This window comes from Vidua chalybeata, chromosome 5 (genome assembly GCF_026979565.1).
Source record: "Vidua chalybeata isolate OUT-0048 chromosome 5, bVidCha1 merged haplotype, whole genome shotgun sequence".
NCBI classification, from domain to species: Eukaryota; Metazoa; Chordata; class Aves; order Passeriformes; family Viduidae; genus Vidua; species Vidua chalybeata.
In genome coordinates, this window is record NC_071534.1 from 10,720,396 (window position 1) to 10,748,288 (window position 27,893).

Consider the following 27,893-nt stretch of genomic DNA (forward strand, 5'->3'; position numbering starts at 1 on the left):
TTCTATTATTCAGATAACTTTCTAGGAAAGATGTATATTCTCAAGAGTAAATATAATACAGGCTTTTTTAAAATGAAAATTCTGAAGCTGTGACACAAAATTACATGTTTTAATTATTCATAGAAAGTATGAGACAATTATTAATGTGATGTAAGTCAGCTTTACTGACTAAATTCATGCTGATCCAGAGTAATGACAGTTTTTTTATTCCTTTTAATACTTGGCATATATATCTTCTTGTCACATAGAAACCTCTAGTTTTTACTTTGAAAAAAAATTTTGTTGGGTTAGAATTTTTCAGTTCCATTCCTGTACTTTTAATATCTTCACTACAAACAAAACCTACCTTAATGGTTGTCACACTCAATAAAATCAATTGCATTGTGTAGGTTTTGCATTCTTTATAGTGAATAACATAGTATTTAGACCTCTTGCACTCTTACAAAATGTTCCTTTGTACTTGTTATTTTGAGAATTCCTTTGGAAGATCTTATGTCTTAAATAATTTTACTTGGTTTATTGAATTTAGAGAAAGATATTCCTCTGGTTTGGACTACATATAAAGTGATATCTCTTCTTGCTTGGAAATACCATTTCATCACTGAACAACTAAACACTTGTGTTGAAGTTCTTGATTGCTTCTGTCATTTAATTTTAAGAAGTGGGAATAGATAGAAATAAAAACTGTCAAAATATTCTGTAAAAAAGGGGGGTTTATGTTATGCATCTCTTATTTTTCTCCTCAACAGTAAAAAACCCTCCTTTATTCAGTAGAGAACATCCATCATTCGGGAGTTTATTAATTCCCAAAGTTAATGAGAACAACTAGAGATAGAGTGTGTACTAGGCAGATTTGAAATTTGAAACAAGGAACTATGTGAGAGTATAGGCACTAAGGATAAACAAAATAGGCTTAATCTACTTCCATTTTATTTATACCTTACATTTACTGATGGATAACTAAGCACTGAAGTGCTGAACATACTATTTCAAAGTAGTTTTTACTCCTCTTGATTTCTTTGGTTCTTCAAGAGCCTTGACTATCCAAAGAAATCTTGGTAACTCTTGGCTGTGCTCCAGACTCACTTCTCAGCAGTGCTGTTGATGAAATTTGCCTGTGCAGAGTGGCTGAAGTGGGTACTATATAGGCTGCACAAAAGAATAATGTGCAAGTATGGTATAGCACTGTAAAGTCTTTCTTGTTCCTTTTGAATTTGTAAATGCCTGAGTGGATCCTGAAGCATGCTGATTGCAGGTAGAAGTAGTTTACATCAGGAACTCTTCCTCTGCATGTGGATAGCATATCATCTCTGTAGTTTCTTCATTTTTGTTTTTGGCCGGGATGTTTTTGGGGTTTTTTTAAGAACCAGCTTAGGTTTTCAAACATAAAGCAATTCCATATTCAAACAGTCATTAATTAGCTAAAAAAAAAAAAAAAAAAGGAAATGAACAGTTGCTTGTAAGGCAGCTTCCTGTACATACCAGGTGAAATACCATTTTAGGTTTATACATCAATGCAGAAAAGTGTCATAGATCTTAGGAAATATCACAACATGGAACTGCTTTTTGTTATGAAGAAAATTATAGAAGATAAATAAGAAATTGTATTTAATGTAAATGGGGGAATACAGGAAGTGATAACAACCCATAAAAGTTTCAAGAGTTGGTCAAATTGGAAGAACAGTGTTTAATGATGTCTTGATGTCAGTGCTAGGAAAATGAACCTTATCAAGAAATTCAGGTGGAAATGTTCCATCATACAAGAAGAGTACAAGATGTGAGCATTTCAATACAGAGTGGTAGTTTGCAATGTATTTGTATGATCAGAGGGTTGCAGTAGAAGTTAAGTAATCAGGAGATTCTAGAAGAAGTTCTTTGATATTACTGGAATAGAGAGAGAGAAATAACTTTGAAATTATGTGCTTTAAAAGTATGCCATTGAAGACGAAATAAGATTTAGATTTGCCTCAATGTGGGAAAAATAAAATGTTGAGTTTAAACAGTAAGCTAGGGGCAGATAAATGGTAGTGGTGTATTCTGCAGGGCCAGGAACAAGTAGCAAAATAGAAAATAATGGGAAGGTACAAGTATGAAATCCTGTTTTCCTTGAATTCAGAAGCTGAAATTTGTACTTTTTCAGTGATGTAGGAATGAATCTCAACTAAAGGATTCAGCTTTTGCATAATCTAATAATAAGACATCAAAGAGAGAACACAGAAAGCACAGTCTGAAATATGATAACTGCTGAAATAGCATTAACTTGATGGGGAAGACATTAGAGGAAAAAAGGAGGTTTGCAGATCAAACAGTAATATAGTAGGCCTTATTTGTAGTTTGAAAAAAAAAACCTAAATACCTGGTATAAAGAGAAAAAGGGCTAAAATTTTAGGAAAAACCCTCTTTTTAATATTTTCTTCCTTTCAATAGCTACTTTTATAATTTTTGAAAGACATTCTCTTGTGCATTGATCAGTACTCCCATGTTCAAAACTCTTTATTGATTGATAATTGATAAAGTATTTAATAAAGCATTTATAAGCATCAAAAATGATGTAGGTCTTAACCTGAGGTAGTATTCTTGTGATGGAATTCTATTTCATCTTTTATTCAGCTGTGAACTCACTCAGACACTACTATAAATATTTTTGTTTCATTCATTCTGGTCCTAGAGATCGAAGTCGATATAGTCAGATGAAAAAATACCTTCTAAAAGTAACTAATACATCAAAAGAAAATGTTTTTAAGGTAGAAATGTATGTACCCCATTATCTGAAAATTCCAGATCTGAGTTGTAGATAAACATCTAGGGATGCTATATGTTTCAGTAAGAACTCTGTACCAATTTCTGCCACCTGATGTTGCCAACTGTCTGGAAGTCACATATATATTTCTACCATAAATGTAGTCACAGAATACCTGTAGGCATGCTAAAGACCACTCTAAATACCATTCTTTTTCCAAAACAATTTGGGGTCTGTTGTGATTGCTATGTAATGGATGGCAATATTCAGTGACTCCTGACAAAGTACATGTCTAACAAATGTTTTAACTTCTCTGTGGGAAAAAAAAAAAAAGAAATTCCTATAATTTCTCGTACATTCTAGTATACAGATAGGTTTTGGGGGTGAAGGGCAGTGGGGGTTGTAATTTTTTAATGATTGTTGTTTTCCTGTCTGTTTCCAAATACTTCACTCTTTTGCCTTAATAGCAGGAACTATTAAGTTCTTACTTTCTGTTCTGTGTGTATTATACAGACTATGTCAGAAATAAGTTTTTTGTTGTTGTTGTTGTTGTTATAATATGAAAAAAAATGAGATTAAAGAGTTGCATTTTAGATTTGGGATTTCAAGGTAATTTATAAATGTGCAATACACACATTATATATAAATGTATAGAAGACAGTAGAAATTATAAATCCTCACAGGGTAGATAATTTTATTATAAAATAATAAAAAGTGTTTTTTTAGATTTTGTGCGTTCATACACATACTTACACACATCTGCCCTCATATTATATATTTCTGACCAGTAATTTATGCCACAATACTGAAAGAGAAGAAAAATGCAATATATTAATAGCACAGACAATAATTTTATACCCAAGTTCGACTACTTACCTTTATTAAGAACACCAATTCCAGAATACATATTGAGAAAATTAACTCTGGTCGCAGATTTTTTTATTAAAGGAGGAAAACTTAGAATGCTGAAGAATTTCCAAGCCCTTCTTTCACATTTTAGGTCTCAGGTTTCTTAGTCTTTTATTTGTATTGTACTCCCTATGAAGCAAGGTTGGAAGTGATTTAAGTCATCTTCTAAACACAAGATTTGAAAGATTCAATACAGTGCAAGCTTCTCCATATATTTATCAAGAAGCATGATATATGAAAGTTTGACCTTTTATCTTCCCATCATCAACAAATAGATTTGGAAAAAAAATTACTGTGTTGAATCAGGCTCTTTAGCATCCTTTTGCATATGAATCAATGAAGAATGGAATAACTGTCATTTACTACAACCAAGACTGGTGTTTTCCAGGCAGAGAACTTGAGTTCACCCTGAATGCAGACATTGTGTAACCATCCTCCTTCCTTTTTTGTGCTGGCTTGTTAACAACACTTGTCCTGCCACAGGGGAACGTGGGTTTCAAGTACCCCTTATCCCGATGACATTGGAATCTCCAGCTTCCACATGCCAAACTATTTCCTTGGCTGTGTTTCAGTCCTCTTAACAGTGACAGCTACAGCTGAGGGCACAAGTTCTATATATCTTGGAGGAAAGAAAGAAAACCGACTCCATGTAAAATTTACTTCACCTGAAATAGTTCATAAGTTCTTTGCCCTTCTCCTTTAGTTCACTTAACAGATTACCCAGAAACAGTCTAATTTAAAGCACATAATAGCATCCATTTTTTAAACTGAATGTGAGTCGTCCCGTCTCACAGCACATTCAGCAAACAGATTTGACTGATGAAGGATGGCATTTTTGTGGATATCAAAGTTCAGGTTCTTACTGGTTTGCATGTGGATTTGGTGTCCCAGAAAAGAATCTGTTACTTTCCTGTAATTTGCAGTTCCAAAGATATTTCAGATGCCAGGGCTTTTCTAAGTTCTCCCTATTTAGATGCTCAGATTTTGTAGGAAATTGCCAGTAGGTGGCCCTGACTGCTGCATTGTATCTGGCCTAAGTGCGTAGTATCTCTGTGGATGATTATTTGGCAACACCTAAAAATCATTACTGTATTAATGTCAAGCGTAAGACAATTCCAATCTTAAATTATTAACATGTGTGTCATGTAAAAAAAAAAAAAAGGTCAAAAAGATCGAAGTCTTAGAGCGATAATCTAATGAGGGTATGATACTTTAAATACTTCTGAAATTAATTTGGGTTTTGATGCCTTCTTTGATGTATTTCTGTTTTCTTTGATAGTCTTAGAGTTGTCCGCATTTAACAATTAAAGATTATGGGTCTGATCCATTTCAAAGATGCAGAAAGCTTACAGCTCTTTGGAACTTCTATGAGTGTTAATACTTCTACAAAATCAGGTCCAGGTTTTTTAAAAACACATAGTCCTAATTTAAGAAAGCTACCAAGCAAATGCATGTTAATGATACTGGTACACCAGATTCTTGGACACATGATGTTCATAAGTGGAATAGGAAAGTGATAATGCAGTGTTTTAATTCATAACATAGATTTTTTTTTTGTAAGAATTAAAAATCTAGATACTACTTTTAAAACGCAAGGATATGAGTATGTTCCAAATAAGAAAATAGACTACAGTTTTCTGCAACAATATAAAAAAATTATTGAAGATCATCTGCCTGTTTGAGAAAAAAAGCCACTATTAACACTAATATGAACAAGAATATTCTGTCTAATATCATATATAATTTTAAGGAAGAAAACTCTCTTGTTTGCATTTTTACCTTGCTGACATTTTTGTTTCAGTTGTGTTTCAATAATCAATATGAAAAAATAAAAATAAATTAAACATTTATTAAATAAAAACTGTTGTGTTTCAAACATAATTAAATCAAAAATTGAAAATGCAATAAAAGAAAATTATTAAAAATAATTTTGGAAAATAAATTACCAAGTTAAAAGTATTCATATTTTTGTAAGCTTTATTATAGCTTATTGCACATTCATCTTCTTTCAACCATTGCTGATGCACAGACTCAGAAATGAACTTCTAATACTGGTTTATCCCCTATATTGATTTCCCTTTTAATAGAGAAAACGATAAAAACACTTTAGTCAATGCATAAATAATACAAATAATTTTAATTGCAAGACATATTTATCCTTAGAAAGATAGGAACACTGGGCCAACTTTTCTTTTAAATACTGATAAGGAAAAAAATCTAAACATGTTTTCTTGGGAGATTATTCCTCATTGGAGAACAAATGTGGAAGATTTAATCTCCAGATGAAGTGGTCTTAGATCACTCACAGTGTGTCTTACTCTTGTTATAAACCATCATCTGTCTTCAAATGAAGAGCTGTAAGGATACCAGTGGACTTGGAACCTATACATTTTCTAAATGGAAAGGTTAGATAACTGTCCTCCTGAACCAAGAAGGCAATACCGTAAATTTAGAAAAAAATAAATAGTTCCCACTTCAATAAAGGAAGCTGATGAACAGTGTAATTATCAGTCTTTGTAATATTTGGCACTGATTAAGTAATTCACTGCTTGACTTTTTTAGTCAGCCCTCACACCCTCATTTCCGTAGATACAGTGACTGTCCATCAAAGATTTTCAATTTCTGTCTTTCTGAGTTGGTAAATGGGAGTTCTTTACATCAACTAAGGATGAATTCTTCTGAAGTTCTAGTCTGTGAGTGGCTAGCAAGACATATACGACTTTATATTGTGGACCAGGATCTTGCCTTGAATACATTCAGCCTAAGGAATGGATTTGGTTTGAATAGAGACTCCCTATAGTAAGACAAATAGACAAAAAACATTTGTATTTCAGACTATGAAATAAGCAGCTTTGATACTTTAACTTAGAGATAAAATTTGAAAGCAATGAGCTCACAGCAAAGCTAGGTAAAATGCCAGTGAGGCAAAAATTGCATATTTTGCAGTTTATGCAAATTATAAATTCTAAATTTTAATTTAAATTTTAAAAATACTACATGTAATGTGCCAAATCCCTTGAAAGGTGAATTGGTGAATATCCTATAACTTCAGTTTATAATGTCAAAACATGAATGAAAACTATGGCACTTCTGATATCTCTGTCCCCTCCCCTGTTTTCCCTTTGGAGTTACTGAAAATTAAATCATCCATAGTGAGCAAATGGACTTGGTGTTAAGTGGTCTTTGCTGGCTCAAGTGTTCCTGCAGTTTGCTAAAAACCTTCTAGTAGCTGCCATATTCACCTATCAGTAAGGAAAGAAGAATCTTTGAAAGAAAAACAAAAGGAATAATTAGCAACAGGGATAATACATCAGTGTTATTTGAAATGGCACGAAAGAGAAAAGAACCAAACATTTGTACCAAAAAAAAAAAGAAAAAGAAAAAAAAAATTTCAAATGTCTCATAAAAGCCCTAAGTTGAAGGTGCTAAAAAGATTTAATCTATAAAGTTTATATATGAGGGTAGAAAATAAAAAAATTATTCTAATCCATGAACGTTGCCATGCAAGAATGATAGCTCCTGTGTGTGCTCTTCCAATTCTGGCAGCCTCTTCCTCATGCTCCTTATCATGTCCATTATTCAGCAGAATGGTCCAAAAACTGAAGGATCTCCAGAATTTTTTTTTCCCCCGTAATGTCAAGGTTTTATTCTCTATCTTTAAATGTCTTTTGTTATCCAAAAGTAGGTAGTAATTTCTGAAAAATAATATCATAGATGCAGGTGCTTTGGAATTCAAATCAGAAATTGCCATTAAAATGTCTTAAATGTCTTAATAGATCATATCAGTAAAAGACAGATAAGAGTAATAAGATTGCCATGTGTTGACTCTTGCATATAACAGTGATTTGTTTTTTTAACCTTATAGATGGCTAAGTAGAATTATAAGTATAAATGATTGCATATTTTAATTATGGAGATAGCACAGTAAGCAACATTCATGGCAGCTGTGACAAGCAATTTATGTATAATATATACTTCTATATGAATTTCATAACAAAGGATAGATTTATTTCCCAATAAAATAAATTTATTCAGAAGGCTGATATTACATCCCAAAAGAGAAAACAAACCATAAAATTGAAACTAATATAAAAGTATTTCTTAAATATATCTGAAGAAATTATAAATAGTTGGACTCTGCATGAAAATGAAATTATTGCCTTTTTTCTTTTCCAAGAAGCCATAGGTTCCAAGTTTATCTAGGAATTCTTAAAGAAAATGCATTTTAAAATAATGGTGAAAGACTGGAGTATCTCTCTTCCTCCCCAGGTAAAAAAATTTCTCAACTGGATGCTACTTTTGATGAGCAATTACAGAGAAAAGACTTCACATACCAATGGCTTCGTGCACAGCTTTTGGATTATGAAGCAGCCAGTTCCAGAAATACGAAGTGGTGAGGTCATTGCCTTTAAATTAGATTTTTTTTTTTTAATTTGTCTTGTAAAGTAAAACCTAAGTTAATGGTTCTAAAACAAGCATGACTTTGCAGCTAGCAGACAGTACACCATATTTCTGGGTCCCAAATATGGCACCCTTTAGAACTGGCTTAGCAATCATTGTATAGATACTTCTTCCACATTGAAATTGAAATTATAAAATCTTCAGAATCTTATAATAAATAACTACTTCATTTTACTTTAGCAATGCAGTGGGTTTTAGACTGAAAAGAGTGTAGAAAAAAGTGCTTATTCATCATATATTTTATAATGTTATTGGTATATATTATGGTTTTATGTAATTAAATCAAGTGTAACATTAGCTACATTGTTAGATTTGATTAAGGAAGTAAAAAAATACTTTTCTTTAACTAAAGAGTGTGTATTTATATTTTGTCTTCAAAACATAAACATCTTTATACTACACTGTACTAAAATGTTGTAAACATGTTCCTTCTATGTTCAGTTTTGGTTATTAAACAGGTAAAATGTCAATACAATTAAGGGAAAGGTTCATATTGCCTAAACTAACATGAAGACATAGCAAGTGTATTTTGGTCATAAATTCAATAAGACATTAGTTATCTTAATGAAGTCATTAGTAGACACTGCCAAGCATCTCTAAGAAAACCAAACAAAGTGTTAGTAGGCAAGCAATAGTATATAATAGTACATTAATTTTATCATTATTTTCATTAAAAATTTATTTATAATTAAATGGGCTGCAAATTGTTCTGTCTTGTGCAGAAAAATATGCCACATACCCTGCTTGTATCAATGATTGTAGAAACTATATGAAAAACATGTTCCTTAGGTAATATTTATCTGGCCTTGCAGAAATATTTATCTTTCAGTCATGATCCATAATAGAGAAATACTCAACGTGTTTGTTTAAGATAATTTCCATGACTTTTAAATTAAATGAAAACACTGGAATACAACAGTTATGATGTTTAAAAGTAAGAGGACACAGAAATCTATAAATTTTCTTAAATATTATTGTGCTGTCTCTGCAGGTGTATGCTATGTCCTAGTATTTGTACTGACTTTTTTAAGGATCGTGATATCATTTTTTAATATGCCAAAAGTCCAAGTGATCTCCATTCAAACTTCATTGGTAGACAATTTAGAACAGCTGATATATTTATTCTGCTGAAAACAATTTTATTCCTACAAAAAGTAATATGAACACTGGCTTTTCTACAGTTTATGTCAACACATACGAAAAGTCATGCTGGTTAGAATAGTTTCACTTAATATTCTATAATTTGAATAAACAATTGTTAGTTATTTTTTAAATCAATTACAAAAAAATTAATAGTAATTGCTCTGATACTTTATCAGTTAGTATTAATTTCCCTGTCACATCTTAATCATGGAATTACTTTAAATAATTAAGCAGGATTGTTTCCTGAAAAGGTTCTGTGCAGGTATTTGAGTGAGCCCAGTACAGTGGGAGTTACTGAAATTTCTATTCTACATTTTTCCCAGCTGTCGTTTTTTGCCTGAGTTAGATCCTGCGATATGTGAAGATAGACAAGTACAACTTGTGGTAAGAACTTGTTTATTTGTGGGATTTTGCAGCATTCAGGTCTTTCCAATCCATACCTAGTGTAAAAACAGGAGAATTTTTTGATTGATATAATTCAGTAGTGTTATCTGTGTTTAGCAATTGAGTCATCCCCTGATGGAGATCAGAAGAAAATACTTTAGCACAAAACCCCATGTAGGTGCATTGGGTTCTAGCTTCATGATCTGACACTGAGTTTGTTTTTAAGAACATCAAATGCTACTGTGTGTTTTTTAAAGCTTCTTAATCTGCATTTTCAAAAAAAAGTTGAAAAAATTAAATAAGGTTCAGTACCAACTGCATTATTTACTGAAAATATGTATTCTTGTCAATTAAACAACTTTAAATATTCTCAAATTCTGCATGTAACATACCTAAATCATTCTAATATGCTTTCAATTTCATATATTGAAATACAGTAAGTAATTATATATTAATATGTTGACATTATTGAAAACATTGCAGGAAGTCATACTTATTCCTACAGTTTTTTAAATATTTTTAGATCTTAAAATGCCCTCTGCTCCTTTCATGAATCACTCTTTTTTGAAGCATTTTTAAAAATTGGATTTTCTGAAACAGGTAGTCATGTAAGTTGGCAGGAGGGGAAATATGAGCAATTTAACAATTTCAAGATTTACAAAATTGAAAGACTGTGTCAGAGATACCCAAAAGTTCCTTTAATAGCAAGCGGTTGTTATGCCTCCAGGCCAATGCATACTTACTCCATGTCTATATATACAGGCTTTACATTTTAATGCCATATTAGCTATATTCTTATTGATAAAGTTTTGTTGGGTGTAAAAAATAGGGCAAAATTTTAGAAGCTAGGCAGAATTAGTATTTTATACTCATATACATGATGTAAAATATTGCATAAAAAGTATTTCCCAGTTAGATTATGTCTCATATGCCTCATTTTGTTCTCTGAGCAATCTTGCCCCTTTCTCACCTCTTCCTTCTTTAGCTCCAGAACCTATGCAATTTGCACGTTTTGGAAATGATTCCATAAACTCTCATAAAATTCACCTTTGAAAAAAAATTATTTTAAGCCTTACATGTTAGTATTACTGTGTTCTTTAAGTCAGATTTTGTCAAATGTTTTTCTCTGGCAAATGTGTCCAATTCTTCAGTTTTTCTAAAATTTAAATGCTGAAATCATGAACCAAACGACTGTTGTAGCGTTTGATTGCAGCAGCACCAATAGTTACTTGTTAGGTGGAGTCTAACAGTAAATTGAGCAAATCATAATTTAATAATGTTATCTAAATTACATATTATGTAATTATTGGTAAGCATATGTGCACATAGGTAGATTGTATGTTATTTGCACTAAGCGGTTCTGTCCACAAAATACTACTGCAATCCCACAATAGTATTATGCGGTGTGCCCACATAACTGGCAAAGTTATGGAATTGTCACAGCCTGTGCCACATAATAACATAGCAGTTCCACATGAATGAAATACAGAGAAAAATTCAATAGAGGGTTCAAAAAATAGAAAATGGAATAAAATGTATCTCTAATGCACAAAGCAGTAGTATACAGGCAGCAAAATAATGATGTGGTTTGTACACACAAATGGCTGGAGAATTTTGGTTTTAAAATTTATATGAGTTCTCTCTTAAAGGTTGAAATGTGAATATGCTCCTACTGCTTTGGCACAGTAGCTTACTTAAAATCTATGAAATTATTATAAAAATCAAGTTAACAGCTGCATTTTCAAAAAAAATTCTTGTAAACTGAAAGTGAAAAATATATATTAAAAGCAAAGAGAGAGAGGAAGCATTAGAAGAGGAAGGCATTCCTGGGCTCTTCCAGTAGTTTATTCCTATGCCATATGATCGATCATGAAGTTTTCTGATGTGCTAGACAATCCCTGCTTTTTATGTGTTCCATAAGTCTGCATTCTGAAAGGTTCATATAGTTTTCTAAATGATATTTGTGGACATTCCAGCAATTTAAGACTTTCTTTTTCATGGATACAAAATTGCATTTCAGTGGTTGCACATAAAGTCTTCTCACTGAGGATTATTGCTTTGTAGTAACCTGCAGTAAATCTAAGACCTTATTATGTTAATCTTGGTAATTTTGATGATTTTTCTCATTAGTAATACCATTGAAGTGCTTAGGAAGGCATGCTGACTTACAGTTTAAATTATTTTAAATTAATATGATTTTGTGGAATAGCCGGTAGGATAGACTTCCTGATTTTTCTTGTATGAAGTTTAAGTTACCTACAGGATTAACCCCTTCACTATTGATCAGTATCTCCAAACATTTATATGTAACTTGAATTCAAAAGCACCTTTTATCTTTGAAGGTGACAGAACATCTTGATAATTTTAGCTAGAAAGAGACAAATATACAGATGCAAAGCTGTGTTCAAGGCAAAGATTCCTCCTGATTGATATTAATTTTCAATTAATTCTAATAAGAATGGTTTGTGGTAGTAAAAAAAATGGCAGGAAGTCTCAAGAGTTAACTATGGTCACTACAGCTGGAAGTCTAATACTACAGTCTGTGAAAAACTGTGCCAGTATCTTACATTTCTTCCAAATTCTGGTTCTAAATCATAAACAAAAAAGGGAAGATTTTAATTAGCTTCAGATGACTTTTAGTCAGCTTCTTTAAAAAGCCAAAATTAAGTTTGCTGCAGTGATTAATACAACCTTAACTATTAGTCTGACTGGAATTGGGTGAAAACACATTTGTTTGAAATAAAATAACAAAGATGATGATAAAGCCTTTGTTTCTGTGATGGTAGGGATTGGATGATAATACCATGGAAAGGCTAGCTGTAAAAAGTTTGTGGCCTCATGGCCAAAAATCTTTGGGAAATGGGAGACTAAAAAGACTTGTGTGTTGAAACACATTAGATGGAAGTAAGAATGATCACTTCCATTGGCTTGAATCTCTTTGAGCATCACAATCATTGCATTATTTATGCTAATGAAAGACTAAAAGCTTTCAGTTTAAAGACTCTGAACATAGGAAACTCTCACAAGCTTAAAGCAACTGTAAATACTAAGGTCAATAAATAGAAACAATTGGCAGGATAAAACATTTTTTTTCAAAGCTTCTTGGCACTGCTATGGAAGAGAAAATTAAATATTGATGTTAAAGCAATAATAAAGACTAGCTGTGCAAAGCAAAACTATAAATTCCTTGTCATTAAACATATAAAAGGCAAGCATCAGAAAACAAGGGATAAGCTTTCTACGCAGACACGAAGGGAATGCAATCACTAAGGAAGAGTGTAAAATCTCTGTATCTTTGGAGGTTTTGGTTTGAAAATGCATGGACTTTTTAATGAATTTTACATTAAACAGTGACTGAGTAAAGACAGGGAAATGAAACAGGTCTCCATTTCATCTGAGTTCTCTAAGTTAGACTGGACTACAAAGCCTGTCTGCACTGGTGCAGTGCTGCTTTTGGTACAGTGAGGTAGTTTGAACAGGAAGTCTGGAAATCATCTCCTCCAGAATGGCCTGCAACTTCATAGTAACAGCACTTTCCTGAGAAAATGGGAGGTATGGGCTTTACCCCCTGAGGAAGTAGTTGAGACCCAGTCTCTCGATACCTGGTTGAGCAGTCTTGCTACTACAATGTTAGGCAAAAGTTTAGTGACATTACCACTAGCAGAGTCTTTTCCTTTCCTATAGTTTGTTTTTAAAAAAGAAATACCCAGTTAGACATCTAGTTCTGAAAGACACCTAGTTCTTCAGCCCAGAGAGAGGAAAGACTGAATCTGCTTTTCTGGACTTCATTTCTGAAGGTCCAAAGTCTAGAGAAGTAAATCCTTATGTTCAGTACTTCCAGCCGACTGACTCGGGAATGCTGGGAATTTTGTAGACTGTTCATCAACAATGTCTGATTTTTCCCCATCATTGTTATTGGCCCTCAGTATTTTGTTATTGTTAGAGGCTGCTTTGTTGCTGAATAACTTTTAGTTTCATTCTTCAGTAAATGTGAAGTTTCTGCAAAAAGACAATCTGCAATTTGCAGTGGGAGGTATCTTCCAGGTCGGTTTTTAAACTTTGCCCTAGATGTTCCCAAAATAGCATTGCTAAAATGAAACATGATTTTCATTTTTCTTTTGTCATATTTGTGTGCAGGTAACATGCCTCATGTCAAAACATACCACCACTGGATGTCAGAAGTTTATAATTAATATAATACTCTTGCCTAAAGTATAATTAAAATGCTGTCTGATGGTTATGGTTAATTAGCAAAAACCTTAAAGATTAAATTACTCACTGGGCCCATGACTGATTGAAGTGATACGTGTCCTGGATAAAGCATAAATATTGCAGGAAATAATCCAATATGACATCTCTGACATTCAACTATAACTTAAATTATAGACTGGTCAGTAAATGATCTTAAGCTGTTTAAGGTTTCATCAGCCCTCTGCAAGATTGATTTTCTTCAAAATTACTGTACTAAAATGTTTTCTTTTGTTGTTGCATTGACTCAGATCACAAACCACAATTTTAAGATCGGCTCTTATTTACAAAAATGCTTTGACATAGTGCATTTGTTCAGCCTAGGCAACAAAAAAGGATTGTGGTATCATTTTGAAGAAGGTTGTTTGACAGACCCTGTTTGTTTATTTGGAGTAATGTGAGCTACATTCAGAAAATGTTATATTTTGTTTCATGATTGTGTACATTCTCTCCCACTGCTTCCAGGCAAGCCCTGTAAGCAGAGAAGACATGGATTTAGACCTTGTTTCCATGGCCAGTGGAAGTGCTTTGACTGAGAACAGAGAAAAAAATAAGCTGCCACACAGACACTCAGCAAGATCCTCAAGTAAGTTATGGTTCTTTTCAATATCAGTAGTAAAGATCACTTTAAAATCCTAGGTAGAACAGAGCATGCTTGGAATCCTTAATAACACATGCTGCTTATCTTTCTGTTTCTTTTTTATCTAAAGCCTTTTTACACATTTATTACAGTTCAGTTTAAAAGCTGTAATATCAATAGGCTTTCTTCTTGTGATTTTAATGGGAAATTCCCTGTGATGTTGTAGGTCTTCTCATGGCTGAGTCTTGAGAAGATTTTCTTTTCCCTAAAGTTTGAAAAAGATTTGCTTTTAATCTTCCTCTTATTTTATTTCCAAAAGAGCTTTGAAAAATGCATATTTTGTTACCTGAGCACCAGAACACATATCACAAATCAAGGTACAGATTTCGTCATGTTGATTACCAGTCATGCTGTAGTTTATGATCCCACTGAACTTATTATAGCTCAGTATTACAGGACCCTTTTAAAGCCTTATATTTTACCACTCCAATATCATAGAAGGTAACAAAAGAATCTAGAAAAAAAATAATTCTTGAATGCTATAAAATTACAGAATTTTAAGTTTCATATCTTATTTTGTGTAATATAACTTAAGAAATATTAATGCATTTCTGATAATGTGACATACTCTATTTTTCTACTTGTGTACAATGTTTTTTTCAAATAAATAAAAACCTAACCCCCCCCCAAAAGCACATTACGGAAAATTTAAGCTGTATTAAATAACTTTGGCAAAATTATCAAAATTCCTAAAACTTTTTAAGTAGTGAAGTTTCTTGAAATGTTGTCAAAAGAGTAATCAGATATTTCATATAATTTATATATATAAATTGCTGGATTTACTTTTTGATTATGTTTTCATATATGATGAATTTCCACTTTCAATAAAAAATTAAAACTCAAGAAAAACATGTATAAATACTTGAAATCTCTATTTTTCTGATATGCTTTGTAAAGGCTTTAGAATGAGAATTTATTTACATTACTTCACCACAAGCAAAATACATAGTGACTCAATATGTTTGTGCTTATTCATTTGTTATACATTCCTAAAATTAGATTACATAAAATTTATCATCATAGTCTAAGTTAATTGTACCAATGGAAAAAGAACATAATTCTGTCTTTGTGCCTGCCATCTTAGAAAAGAACAAATTGTGTCCCTAGTTTTCTTGTTTCTCTCCATTGGTTAATGATGAAGCCACACCATTTAAATTAGATGAGGTTCCTAACTGCTAAGATCCTGAATTTAGGTGAGATAATTCTAAACTACTGATATCAATGACAAAATTATCATTGTATTCATAAATACAGAATAGAATGTGTCTGTATCTTGAATAATTGAGTTAAATAGTATCCACTGCATTCATATTAGTGTTTAACTGTTGTTTAGACTGTAACCTATATTGTTACTCCATCCAAAAATAAATTAATATGAACTCTTTCAACTTGTAGAACTTGACTGTGTGGATCTTGGGAACAGGATTTTCTTTGGAATATAAAAAAGTACCATTGCATTATACCTTCAAGAAGGAGAGATTAGAAAAGGAGCAGGAAAGAGCAACCAACTGGCAGAGTCATAAATGTGGGGGGGCGGGGGTGGAGAGAGAGAGTTTACAATTTCTGCTAATATAGATATACTTTAAAAAAATACACGTTTACTGCACCATACCTACATATTCTTTCTTATTTCAGAAGTCCAGGAACTAAGGAAAAAAAAGCCCACGTCTTATGTATTTAATAGTTTAAATAATAATGTAATATGTAATATAGTTTAAATTTAGTAATGTAATATGTTTCTGCATATGTGTCTTTATAAATTTTATCACCATGGATTTAAGAAATTAAAAAGTGATGATACATTCAATTGTGTCACTTATATATAAAACCAAACATTACTGTCACCTTTTTACATTTCATATGAAGTTTAGAAACATGTTTATTACATTGTTTCTCTTTGCCAAAGACTGTTGTTTTTCAACTATCAGAATAAATCATTAGCCCCATGATATCTTTAATCTGAAAACATTATAAATTTTCCTTTGCTGAGAATGTATTTGTTATAGAATGCTTTCTTGTTCTATAGTCTCTGTTGGTTTTGCCATCTGAAATATTAAATTAAGATGCCTAGGAACTGTTTCAGTGTTTTAGTAGGTGGATTCCCTTTGAGTTAACCTGCAGTTGTATTAGATTATTATAAAGATGCTGTCACCTTAGAGGTGCTGTCTTTGCAATAAATTCTTAAACCAAGTTCTTGTACCATTTTTTCAGATCTCAACCTAATGATTTGACAAGCTTTATTAATAAAATGTTACTGAGTTCACTTTACAACATCCATAGTTGTGGCTGTTCCTCAGAATTCAATTATTGTTAGGAATCAAGAGCTATTATTTGGGAGTACCATACATGTTCTTTATATATAACTTGTAATTTAGAAATTGTATCAATAAATTCTTGAGATCTTACAGGCTGAAAAGTAAAGTCTACGAATACAAAATAATGAATTCTTAAATATATTTACTAAAAAATCTTGCTCAAATTCATGATGCTGAAATAAAATACCTTTTATATATATAGGGAAATGTATGAATTATCATGTCTTTGTTAGACAAAACATACTACACTTCAAAGTTATTATCTTTTAATTCACAGGGGATTTTAGAAAGGCTAAGTCAAGATTTTAAGAAATATTTTGTGAACTTCCTTTTATGTTCTTTCTATAGATCTTTTTTTCCAAAGGCAGGTTCTTTGAATTCTGGATTAAACTATTTTAAATATTTTTAAAAGCCAAATTTCCTATTTTTTCTGAAAAATTTGGATGGGATAGATTAATCCTAAACTAACTTAATTCTGTTCCTTGACAAAGCTAAATTAATTAAGTAATAAAAGGAATGCTTTTAACATAGTATATCTCAATTTAAGGAAAGTATTTGTTTACTTAAAAGTATTTGATTTGCTTTCCTTTTACATGTTCAAAGGGAAAACTAACTGTTCATTAAATTGACCAAATATTTTTTAAAAATATATAACCTAAAGAAAGAGTAGCCATTGTTCAGCTGCAGTAAATAGTTATCTGTGTAATTTAGGACTTTGCTTCTGTTAATGACCAGTACGTTATGATCTAAGAACATACTTATATTATGTTCCAGAAGGAATATAATATTCCTTTATAGTTATTGCTTTATGCTCCTTAGTAGCTATTTTTAATTTTCTGTTTCTTGAGGTTATTTTTTGGGGTGGGGCTGGTTGGGGGGCAGCGGGTCTGACCATTCTTTATAGTTTTTATTAACTCCATAAACACTGGTGTAAATTTCCGGTTGAATTTCTTGTTTTAATACTTTCCTGAACACTGGTACTGTAGTCAGCATTAAGTTGCAAGATGGGCATAGAAATATTTTGCAAGAGCTAGAGGATAAGCATTTTCTGTACCAAGCTAGAAAGTACTGGTTTTTGCATATGCTAATATCCAATTTGTGAGTAGGCTATGACGGTCAGCTACCTTCTATCATCCTAATTTGTTTCTGACCAACCAATGTTGGACATGTAGATGAGTCTCCTACATATTTTACATTGTCCAACAGTCATCACAATTTTGTGGGGTTTTCTTTCTCTGCAAATTTAAACTTTATTTTCATTATATTTGCCTTAGGAACTGCAGTCTCCTGACCAAAATTTGAAAGTGAAATGTAATGGGAGCTGTGCCTCTAACTTTTATTTGAAATACTGCCTAGAATTCTTAATTCTCCTCTTCTCTGAATTTGAGCTTTTCAGGAAGCTGATATCAGTAAAACTGATATCAGTAAAACTGCTTTCCAGGAAAACAAATTAAATAAATTAAAACCTGAACCTTGACATTCCTTTAATACCCTTAATTCAAAAAATGGACCCATGTATATCTCCACTAAAAAACATTTATAAGTTCTAGTTTCTCCAGTAAATTCAAACTTTATTTTCTGCTAGTCAGTGAAAATAAATTAATGAGGTTTAATTATGCCTTTCTTTCAGTGAAAAGTCTTCCAACTCAGAAAAAAACACAGGAGCTTTTATTTCACTTCCTTTTTAAATCTTACTCAGTTCTTTTTGCTCTTGACAGAACCCCCACCTTGATTTTTTTTTGCCTCCCTTTCTTTCATGAGAGTTGTTAGAAACCCTTCAACTTTGTTATAAGCAGTGTATGGTACAGCTTCACATTAAAAAATTCCTGCTTTCCTGTTCCTTTCTTCTTAGCATCACTGTTGTCTATATATTCTAGTTCAAGGACTGCTGTCTTTCATTTAGGATTTGTAAACTCTCTCTGTGTAATAAGCATCTCATTTTTAAGCTCTCTATGAATTTGCTCATATTTTACCAAGGGGTTTCTTGTGCACATTTCTTTCATACGTAAATATTTTTCTATCTATTTGTTGACACTCAAACAACGTATACCTAATCTTCTTGAACAGACTACAGAATGACATCTTGAAAGATACTGCTTAATTGACTTTGAGGTTGCACATTAAAAAATTACCTAAATGCAGATTTTAAAGGCATGTAGAACTTGCTTTCACTGAATTTAACAGGCTAGGGAGAAAAAATAATACAAGATCTCATGTAATTTCATCATCTGCACTTCCAATTATGAAAATAATTCAAGAACAGTTATATAGAAGCATATTCTAAATTTTAAGTGCTTAATTTTACCAGCCTCATACTCTTCTACTAGGGTTTGGGAGTTCTTCAGTGTGGATTTTTTTTTAAAGAGAAACCAGCTTAAAAAAAATTCATTTTGAGAAATTGGCTTATAGTTCACTTAGATATCCACTTAGAACCATGGCATCAACAATAAGGATTTCTGTCCTATGATTTGAGTAAATAATAGCAGTTTTCTGTTTCCTTTGTTGTGGGATGTTTGTTAAGTAGATTCAAAAATATTTCTCAAGTCCATTCACTGAAAGGTCCAGTAATTTATGTTTGGCTACTTCACAAGATTGTTGTACTGGATGGTAAAGATGTGTCTTAAGATCTTCTTTCCCAAGGCACTCTTTCTTTCTTTGCTTTTTCCTTCTAATTTGTCTCTTTTTCATTGCTGTTTTTTCCACACCTGTGTTCTGTAATCCTTTATTTTACTATGAATGGTTCTTGTTTCTGTCTTCCAACTTATTGCAGCATAAGCTTCCTCTCCCATCCACTCTTCTTTCCCACATATGCCATCAAGTCTTCTGTTTGTTTCTAGAAATCCTGGTCTGATTACTTTTTTCCCTCTCACTCTCTGTTTCTTTTTGAATCCAAATTATTTCTGACAGTATTCCTGAGATTCATCATCATGTAGTTTAGACCTCCTCCAAATATGGCCTGGTTTAGTGAACTGTTTAGGCAGATCTTAAGTCCAGTCTCTTAATGTATTTATTCTTTGTGTTCTTTCTTATTATTACCTGTGTTTTTATTTTTTAAAATTGTGTTAATTCTGAGAGTTAGGAACCATTTCGTGCCCCGTAATCCATCTTCTTTATTCTTACACAGTTCCCCTTTGCCAATTCACAGTTTTCTTGTTCTCCATGTTTTTCTCCCTACTCTGTGTCAGTCTCTTTGTCAAGTCATTCTAGTCTCTTGTGCCAGCTGTGCCAGGGCATTGTTTACCAAGTTAGTTTTAGTTTCTCTCACCTTGATTCTGAGTCAGTCTCGTTTCTCTCTTGGATTTTAGTTGCAGGCCTTTGCCTCTTCTCTCAGTCTTCTTCCTGTAGGGGTTTTGATCCTTATCGTCTCCATGGTTCCTGTAGCTAGTCTCCATCTGCCACAGACAGCATGAAATGAGCAGGCTTTTAAGTTCCCTGACTTTGCACCGTTACCTTTAGGAATAGCCTTGCTTAGCTCCATGTAATATCATGGTAAAGCATGTTTCCATACTGACTGGTATTTTAGTGAATATAGCCCAAAAGAGCAATAATTCCTTCTCTGATCATGGAAAAACTTCAATTCTTATATACTTGATCCAGATTTGGACACATCCTACAAGGAAGGCTCTGTTATTTGGTAGATTTCAGGTCTGTCTACAAAGGGTAGCATAAATATTTTACATATTTTCTTAGAAGTGACCAACCTTTTGGAAAATTTCGGGCATACACTCAATTTCATCCTAAATGGTCAAAATTGGGGAAATAGATAAAGAGCTGAAACACAAAATAAATATTTTGCTTTAATAAGCAGTGGTGCTGAAAGTCTTTATTTGTAATTAGGCAAGAGTTATATTTTACAGGAATGTATTTGGAGCACTATGTTTATTATGTTTATTTTAACTGTGTGGAATAGTAATTAATAAATGTTTATAATATATTCTTGTACATTGTTATCTCTTTCAGCTCCGTGTGACGAAGTCACATTTTAGAGTTCAGTTTATCCAAGTATGTAATTGTCAGCATGATCTAGTTAGAAGAGCATCAATGTTTGATAAACAAAAAAATTTAAGTTCATTGTTTCTATAAAATTTTAGAACTAGTCTCTAGTCCTACCAGCATGAAGTCATGAAGATTTACAAACCAAATTCACCATTTACTTAAAAAAATATTATTCATAAGTATATTCTTTCTTCAGATCTCCATACAAAAAGGAGATATATCTTTACAGATCATGGGGTATTTATATAAATCAATCCCCAGACTTTTCAATGCTATTTAAATATTATCTTGAAATTAAAAAATATAATGTAAAATTTCAGCACAATAACTATTTTTAGGCAAACAATGCAACTAAAAAAAAAATCTAACTTCAAGATAGCCATAAGTAACATTATTAAAAGGTTAACTTTTCTGATATTGTAGCATTTACCTTTTTCACAGCCCTGCTGAACCTACCTTCTTTCCAGAGCTTAAATTGATGTAAATGCTTTGCTGCTAAGGATTCGTTCTGGTCACTTCCATTAAAATGCTGAGGTTTTTTTCTCCATGCCTTCTTATGCTGTATTTGCTTTTAAGTAATACAATATGGTAAGGACTTTGGAATAAATTATATCTCCAGACATACAATGTTAGGTGGATCGATAAATGTCCTATGACGTCTACTATGCATCATAAAATTTCTATCATAACCTTTTTAACAAAGCTTTTCTTCTTGGACACCAAGAATTTCATTCAAAGCATTTTACATATTGCATTACTTATCAAAACAGTGGATATGTAAACTTTGACATTTGTTAAAAGACCCAGGCTTTAACAAAAAAAAGACCAGAACAAATTGATAGCAGAAAACAGATTAAACAACCAAAAAGTGACTGCTTGGAAATAGAAGCATGTGACATTATCCCAAGACAAGCTTTCAGCACATGCTCAAAATACTTTTTTGCTATATGCAGGCATCTGAACGTCTCTCAGACTGTACTGAGGCTTCATATATTAAGTTGTTACACGTAAATGAATGTACAGTAAATAAGTGTTAGAGCCTGTCTTCCAAAGCCTGCTTTAGTGTAGCAGAAATTAAATTGCTTTTCTTGGCTAAGATTTGTTCCCACATCAGTTGGTATTAGAATAACCATGTACCCTGTTAAATTATACTTAATATACTCGCCAGGTTCTGTTTAATTCTAGTACAAGTAATAGTAATAATAATAGTTGTTGTCAAAAAAATCAGTACTGTGTATAGTGAACCCAATGTAATTGTTCTAATTTACATTTAGTAAACATGTTAGTTTACATTTAATATATACACCTAATTCTATTTAGTAAAGATACTAAATGTAGTATCTTGAAATGCTGTGAATCTTTCTGTTGTTGCCTTTGGGCAAGACCCACTAAAAATACATTTAAGGAACATAACATGAACTAAAAGTATTGTGATTATGCTTACAATTATTCATAAATCACATTCATACCAATGTGTGTATGTATGCATATTAATGAAATATGTGCCTCTTTATAGCAAAATATGACTGTCAAATATGTCACCTTTATTTTACCAATTAAGAAATTATGATAGCAGTAATGTGATTCACTCACATGCTATATTCTCTTAATTATCTCACAAACAAAACCATTCATTTGCAGGATACATTGCAATTTAGGGGAAAATGGAGATATTGCAAATCCAAGCATGCTGTAAAATTGTTCACAAGATTAGTAATGCTGTAAGAGAAATATGTAAGGTCCCTCAATAAAACCCCCAATCAATAAATATAAGAGCAAAAATAGAATAAATATTCATTTGGATATGTTTTGAGGGTTTTCAGAAAGTTAGTTTTGTTTTCTGGTTTGTGACTTTTTTTTTTTAACAAGACTGTTTTTAAGGACTATTTCTAGGTTCCATCTATCAATTCAAAGTGCCACTGGCATCCCTTACCAGACTTTCTTGTCTTCTCTCATGCTCTTGATCTTGACAAAATTCTAGCCATTTCCTAATGGAGGTGTCTTTACTGAATATTTCTGAAGAAAAAAAATTGCCCATTTATAAATCAGAATCAGAAAATCTCATGTAAACACAGGTATTGACAACAAAGTTACTGAGTTTTTTTAGTTTATATGCAATTTTTTTTTACTTCTTGCAAAATTCTACTTAGACACTCACTTTACACTTAAGTGCAAAGCTGTTCTTACTTGTGCATATGTGAAATACTCATACCTAGATTTTCACTGGAATAGCAAAAGACATGAACTAAAAGTAAGCGTAGTAATTTGTGGGCATATGTATGATCAATCAGATAAGTCCCACATTTGCAACATTCCATTAATTATTGGATTAGGTATTAGGAAAACTTTTTTCACTGAAGAGGTGGTCAAGCATTAGAACAGGCTGACGAGAAAAATGGTGGAATCACCATCGCTGAAAATGTTCAAAAAACATGTGGATGTGATGCTTAGAGACATGGTTTAGTGGTGGACTTGGCAGTGCTGGGTTAATGGTTGGACTCCATGATCTTAGAGGTAGGTCCTTTCCAACCTTCATGAATCTATGACTCTATTCTTATGTTTTCATTCATCTTTCTATTTGGTCTTGCATTAAGCTCTAGGAGAAAGAACTGCAGCAAAACCCTTTCTCATATTTGACTAATACCTTCATTATACCTTTCCTTTAGGACACAATTTTTCAATCATAAATAATATTTAGCCACTAGCAGTTACAATAGCCACTAGTGTAACATCTGAGAAATAGCTGTGATCTGAATAGGAGTAAGCAAACTGCATTATGCTGGTGTGATTTATCTGTCCTTGAGAATTCTTCTTCAGGGAATAGGCTTTTGGTACTCCATGCCAGCTCTGTCTTTCATCACTCCAGCACTGATAACTGGAACAGCAGCGTTGATAATGATACCCATATCTTAGTACTATTTAGTAGATATCAAAAGTGCTTTATCAGAAATGCAAACATAATTATGCCCGTTTCAAAGATGGAAAGATGGGGCATACAAAGGGAATTATTTACAGTGATTACAACAAGCCTCTCTGTAGATATTTCATTCCAAATTGGTTGATCATTCTCTACAATGGCTTTCTTTTCTTTGGCTGAGTAGTGCTGAGAACTGTGTAAAGGGTGGAAAGAAAGAATAGAGTTAGTCTGTGCTTCAAGTCAATTTGTCTAGGTCACAATTATATAATAAAGTTAAAGCAGTTGCTACAAAGTGTAATGAGAGTAGATAAAAAAAAAGAGACCAGTGACTGTCAGACTTTGGGACAGCCTCACAGCCTCTGATGGGTTAAACCTGCATACAGCAGGTCTTTGGGATTTTTTAGTGGAACAATAAGACATATCTCATCCTCATGTAAGGACAATATATTGCTTCCAATGCATTGTATATAATTACCAGTGGACAGGCAAAACCCTACGTGTACAGATTACTGAAATCCATCATGAAGATACTATTTAGCAGTGCACATAGGTTCATAAACAAGTGAGGTTGTTAGTCCAGAAATAATCCAGATCAGGCAATTAGGATTAGGTTGATTTACTGTCTTCCTATATTGACTCTATCACTATTAGACTAGTTTTCAAGTTCATTATTGATAGGCTCTTTCTGGCATCTGTTTTTATTCTGTTTTAAAAATAGTGTAATAAAATGTATTTCTTGCCAAAATATAGAAAAAAATGGTATGTCTTGTTTACCTATACTGTGGATACCATGTTGAAGATGAGTGCACAGAATAAGCATAAGTTAGCCCCAGTTTTGTTTTCCACTTTAAATATGCAATAGCTATTTCCTTTTTGTTTTTATTTTAACAAAAATTTCCAGTCTTAATTATTTTTGTTGTTTAACAATGTTTTCAATTTCATAAAATATTTCTTGAAATTAAAGGCATGAAATTTAAACAGTATTATTACCACATTAGATTTATATTGAAGTTTCACTAATTAGCCACTTAATTTACTAATTTGTAGGTTTCAGTCTTCACTGAATATGCTATGGTTCCCAGGCAAAATAATTAATGGAAAGTTTACGGTTTGATTAAATATTTTCTTTGATCTTTAACAAAAGCCTTTCTGTACTAGAGAGATCTGCTACCATTTAAGGTGTTAAGTAAAATAATCCAAAGGCAAGGAAATTGTGAATGCTGTAAAGTCAAAATATCAGAATTTTAAATCTTTAGGAGATACATCTAGAGTAAATTATATATTAAAAAAAAAAAAAAAAAAACAATTGACTACATCTGTAGAGCCATAAGAAGATGAATGGAGATAATGTTAAAAATACTTGAAAGCTCTTGGCTGCCAAAAGAACTGTTTATTAAGATACATTTGCAATAATTTAAGAATTCATAAGAAAGGAAACTGTAGGCTGGGAAAACCTCCTGACATTTAAATCTAGAAGGCTACAGGAAAGCATCCATGAGAAAACAAAGAAACACACTACTCTTTGAAATTTATAGCTATGTTTTATACATTGGTACATAGAATGATGTTCTACTTTTTTTGTCACTATATATTGTGAGAAATTTAATTTTTCTATTGAGAAATACTAAAAAGATTAAGATATCAAAAATACTGAACCTATGTAGGTAATCATATTTTCCTTTGGTAAGTGGCAAAAAGTTGTTCATAAAATAAGTATTTGATAAGCTAGCATGTTCATTATATATATATATATATATATATATATATACACTCACAGACATGAACTGCTGTATTGTGAACATCATATCATTCTCTTGCAGAGTTTGGGTTGTCTTCTACCGATGTTTTCTTTCTTACAGGTGCCAAAGAAAGATGTTATCAGGTGTAAAATGTTTATTTATTTTAAATAAGTATTATACCTTTATGCTTACTGGTTATTTTATTTAAATAATTGTCTGAAGAGGTTTTTAGAAACCATTGTCTAAATTACTCAAGCATCTGTATGCATGACAATGAAAATGAGTGTTTCACATATTCCTATGTGTTCCTAAATTTTTCTGTGGCACCCTCCAGCATTTAAGTTTAAGTATTCCTGAGCTTTGAACAAAAGAAATCTCTCTTTTATTTGGTCTAACATAACCACAAAAACTTGTTAATTAGATATATCTTCTGAACTAGTTCTTCATCCACTTGAAGGATGAGTTTCTGTGTGAAAAGCACTGAGTGTCTCTGTAAGTGTTTAAGTTCAAAATGGACAGATAATGACACTTCTAAAAATATTGTAATTTTGCTTAGTAATTTTACCATCTTCTTGGTTAAGAAGTTTATTTTTTTAAGCACTACCTTGTGAAACTACTTGTATTACTTTCAAATGGTGAGTGATATATAGCTGTAAAAATTGTGTGCTAACTAGACCTAGAAATATTATTGTCTTGAAAAGAATATGGTACAGTGAAATTTAGGGAGTTTTGGTTGGTTGGTTTTTAATTTCATGTCTGTTTTGTTGTTTAGAAAAGAATATTTCTACTCCAAGAAAATCATATTTGGGTCCATCTCATACAGAACGGATATCATTTCGAGACCATCCAGTGCAGCTAAGCGGAGGATGGGGAGCAGGCAAAAAAAGGCAAAAGCTTAAAAATATTAGCTGAATATTAGAGATAACGTAACTAGTTGATTTAATCAAACACAGAGAACATATGGAGACCTGTTTCTTTTTAAGCCTCTGAATATCAATTGTTGGATTTTCATTTATTACCAATAAACAAGTTTCAGTTAACTACTTTTGACTTATTTTATTATACATGGTTGCAGTGGTTTGGGTTTTGTGGGATTTTTTGGTCCAAGTATTTTATACCTGTCAGTAATTTATCATAGTTTGTGTTTTCAATTGCTTATATGCTCATGTGGTATAGAATGCAGAACTGATTAAGTCTACAAGGTTTGTTGTACAGTGACTAAGTTTAGGCTTGCTTAGAAGAACTGGATGAGAAGTTCAAATGTAATAAGGGTTCATGTTCATGTGATGTATGTCACATATTGAAACACTGAATTCTCATTTTCTCACAAAATAAAATACATGCTTGCCAAGTGTGTTGTGAAGTATAACAGCTGGCAATGCCATTCTCAGAGAAGTCGGTTCAGAATATTTTACTGAACCAGTACACAAATGATGAGCATGCACTTTCCTTTTATTAGGAATATGAGTAGTCCTCTAGATCTTTCATCATAAATTATTGTTATAATATGATAAAGCAACCTGTTATGGTTTTATACTTTCAAATACTTCTGTTTCCTAGAGGATTAAAAAAAAAAATAAAAGGTTCTCATTTTGTTCTGGAATAATGTAAAATTAGATCTATATGTTACTGTTAACCCAACTTAATTTTTTCACATAGACAGACCCATGCATAAATGGGTCAAACTCACGTGTAAATATTTTGTGGTGCAAGGAAATCTAGAGAAAAAAAAAATACTGTTTCAACTGTTCATGGCTATCTAACTCATTACTTCTAGTCAATGCTTTGTCCATCAGCCTACAGGACAGAAAATGTTCCTTGATTTCAAAGCCTAACATTATTTTAATGTTTTCCTCTTTGAGAGTATAGTTGCTAATTGGATCTTTGAAAAGGCTGTCTTTGGTATTTCCTTGCCTGTTTTTGTAAGCCTCAACCCGCTGTAGATGGAGAAAGAGATGGAGAGGGTAATGGGGGTTGAAACTTCAGTCAGTGAAGAACATAAATTTTTGCCTTGTGGCTGCTTTTAAAATGTACTTAAATTAACATATGATGTTATTTTGTAAAGTGTTTTCTATGCTGACATACCTATCTAACTATGGATTAAAAGCATTTCTCTTCATTTTTGTGAATACTTGCCTTCATTTTCAGATAAAAAGATGGCTGATCTCATGGAAAACCTCCAGTAAATAATTTTGCTTGTTTGAACCACTGTCCGGTTTTTATTATCACTTTGCTTTTGAAAAGTCAATGCACCCTATTTCAGAAAATATATCTTTGCCTTTCTGGGGAATTATGGTCAGGTTGCTTGACCTGACTATAGAAATGCTATGGTTGTCAACAGGGAATGAAACGGCAGTAGATGTTTATCTTAGCTAGTTAGTTTCCAAATGTATAGTGTTCA

The 27,893-nt window shown here is 32.2% G+C and overlaps 1 protein-coding gene across 3 annotated transcripts in view; it reads left to right on the forward strand.

Moving 5' to 3' along the window:
- The window catches only part of LRRIQ1 (leucine rich repeats and IQ motif containing 1), a 103,157-nt gene extending 75,573 nt beyond the window's left edge, over positions 1–27,584 (forward strand). For all 3 annotated transcript variants that reach the window (XM_053944087.1, XM_053944089.1, XM_053944088.1), the window contains 4 exons: positions 7,919–8,042; positions 9,577–9,637; positions 14,351–14,471; positions 26,265–27,584. In XM_053944087.1, coding sequence (XP_053800062.1) covers positions 7,919–8,042; positions 9,577–9,637; positions 14,351–14,471; positions 26,265–26,404 — 446 coding nt within the window. In that variant the 3' untranslated portion in view covers positions 26,405–27,584. The remainder of the gene's footprint in view (positions 1–7,918; positions 8,043–9,576; positions 9,638–14,350; positions 14,472–26,264) is intronic.
- Positions 27,585–27,893: the final 309 nt, after the last annotated feature.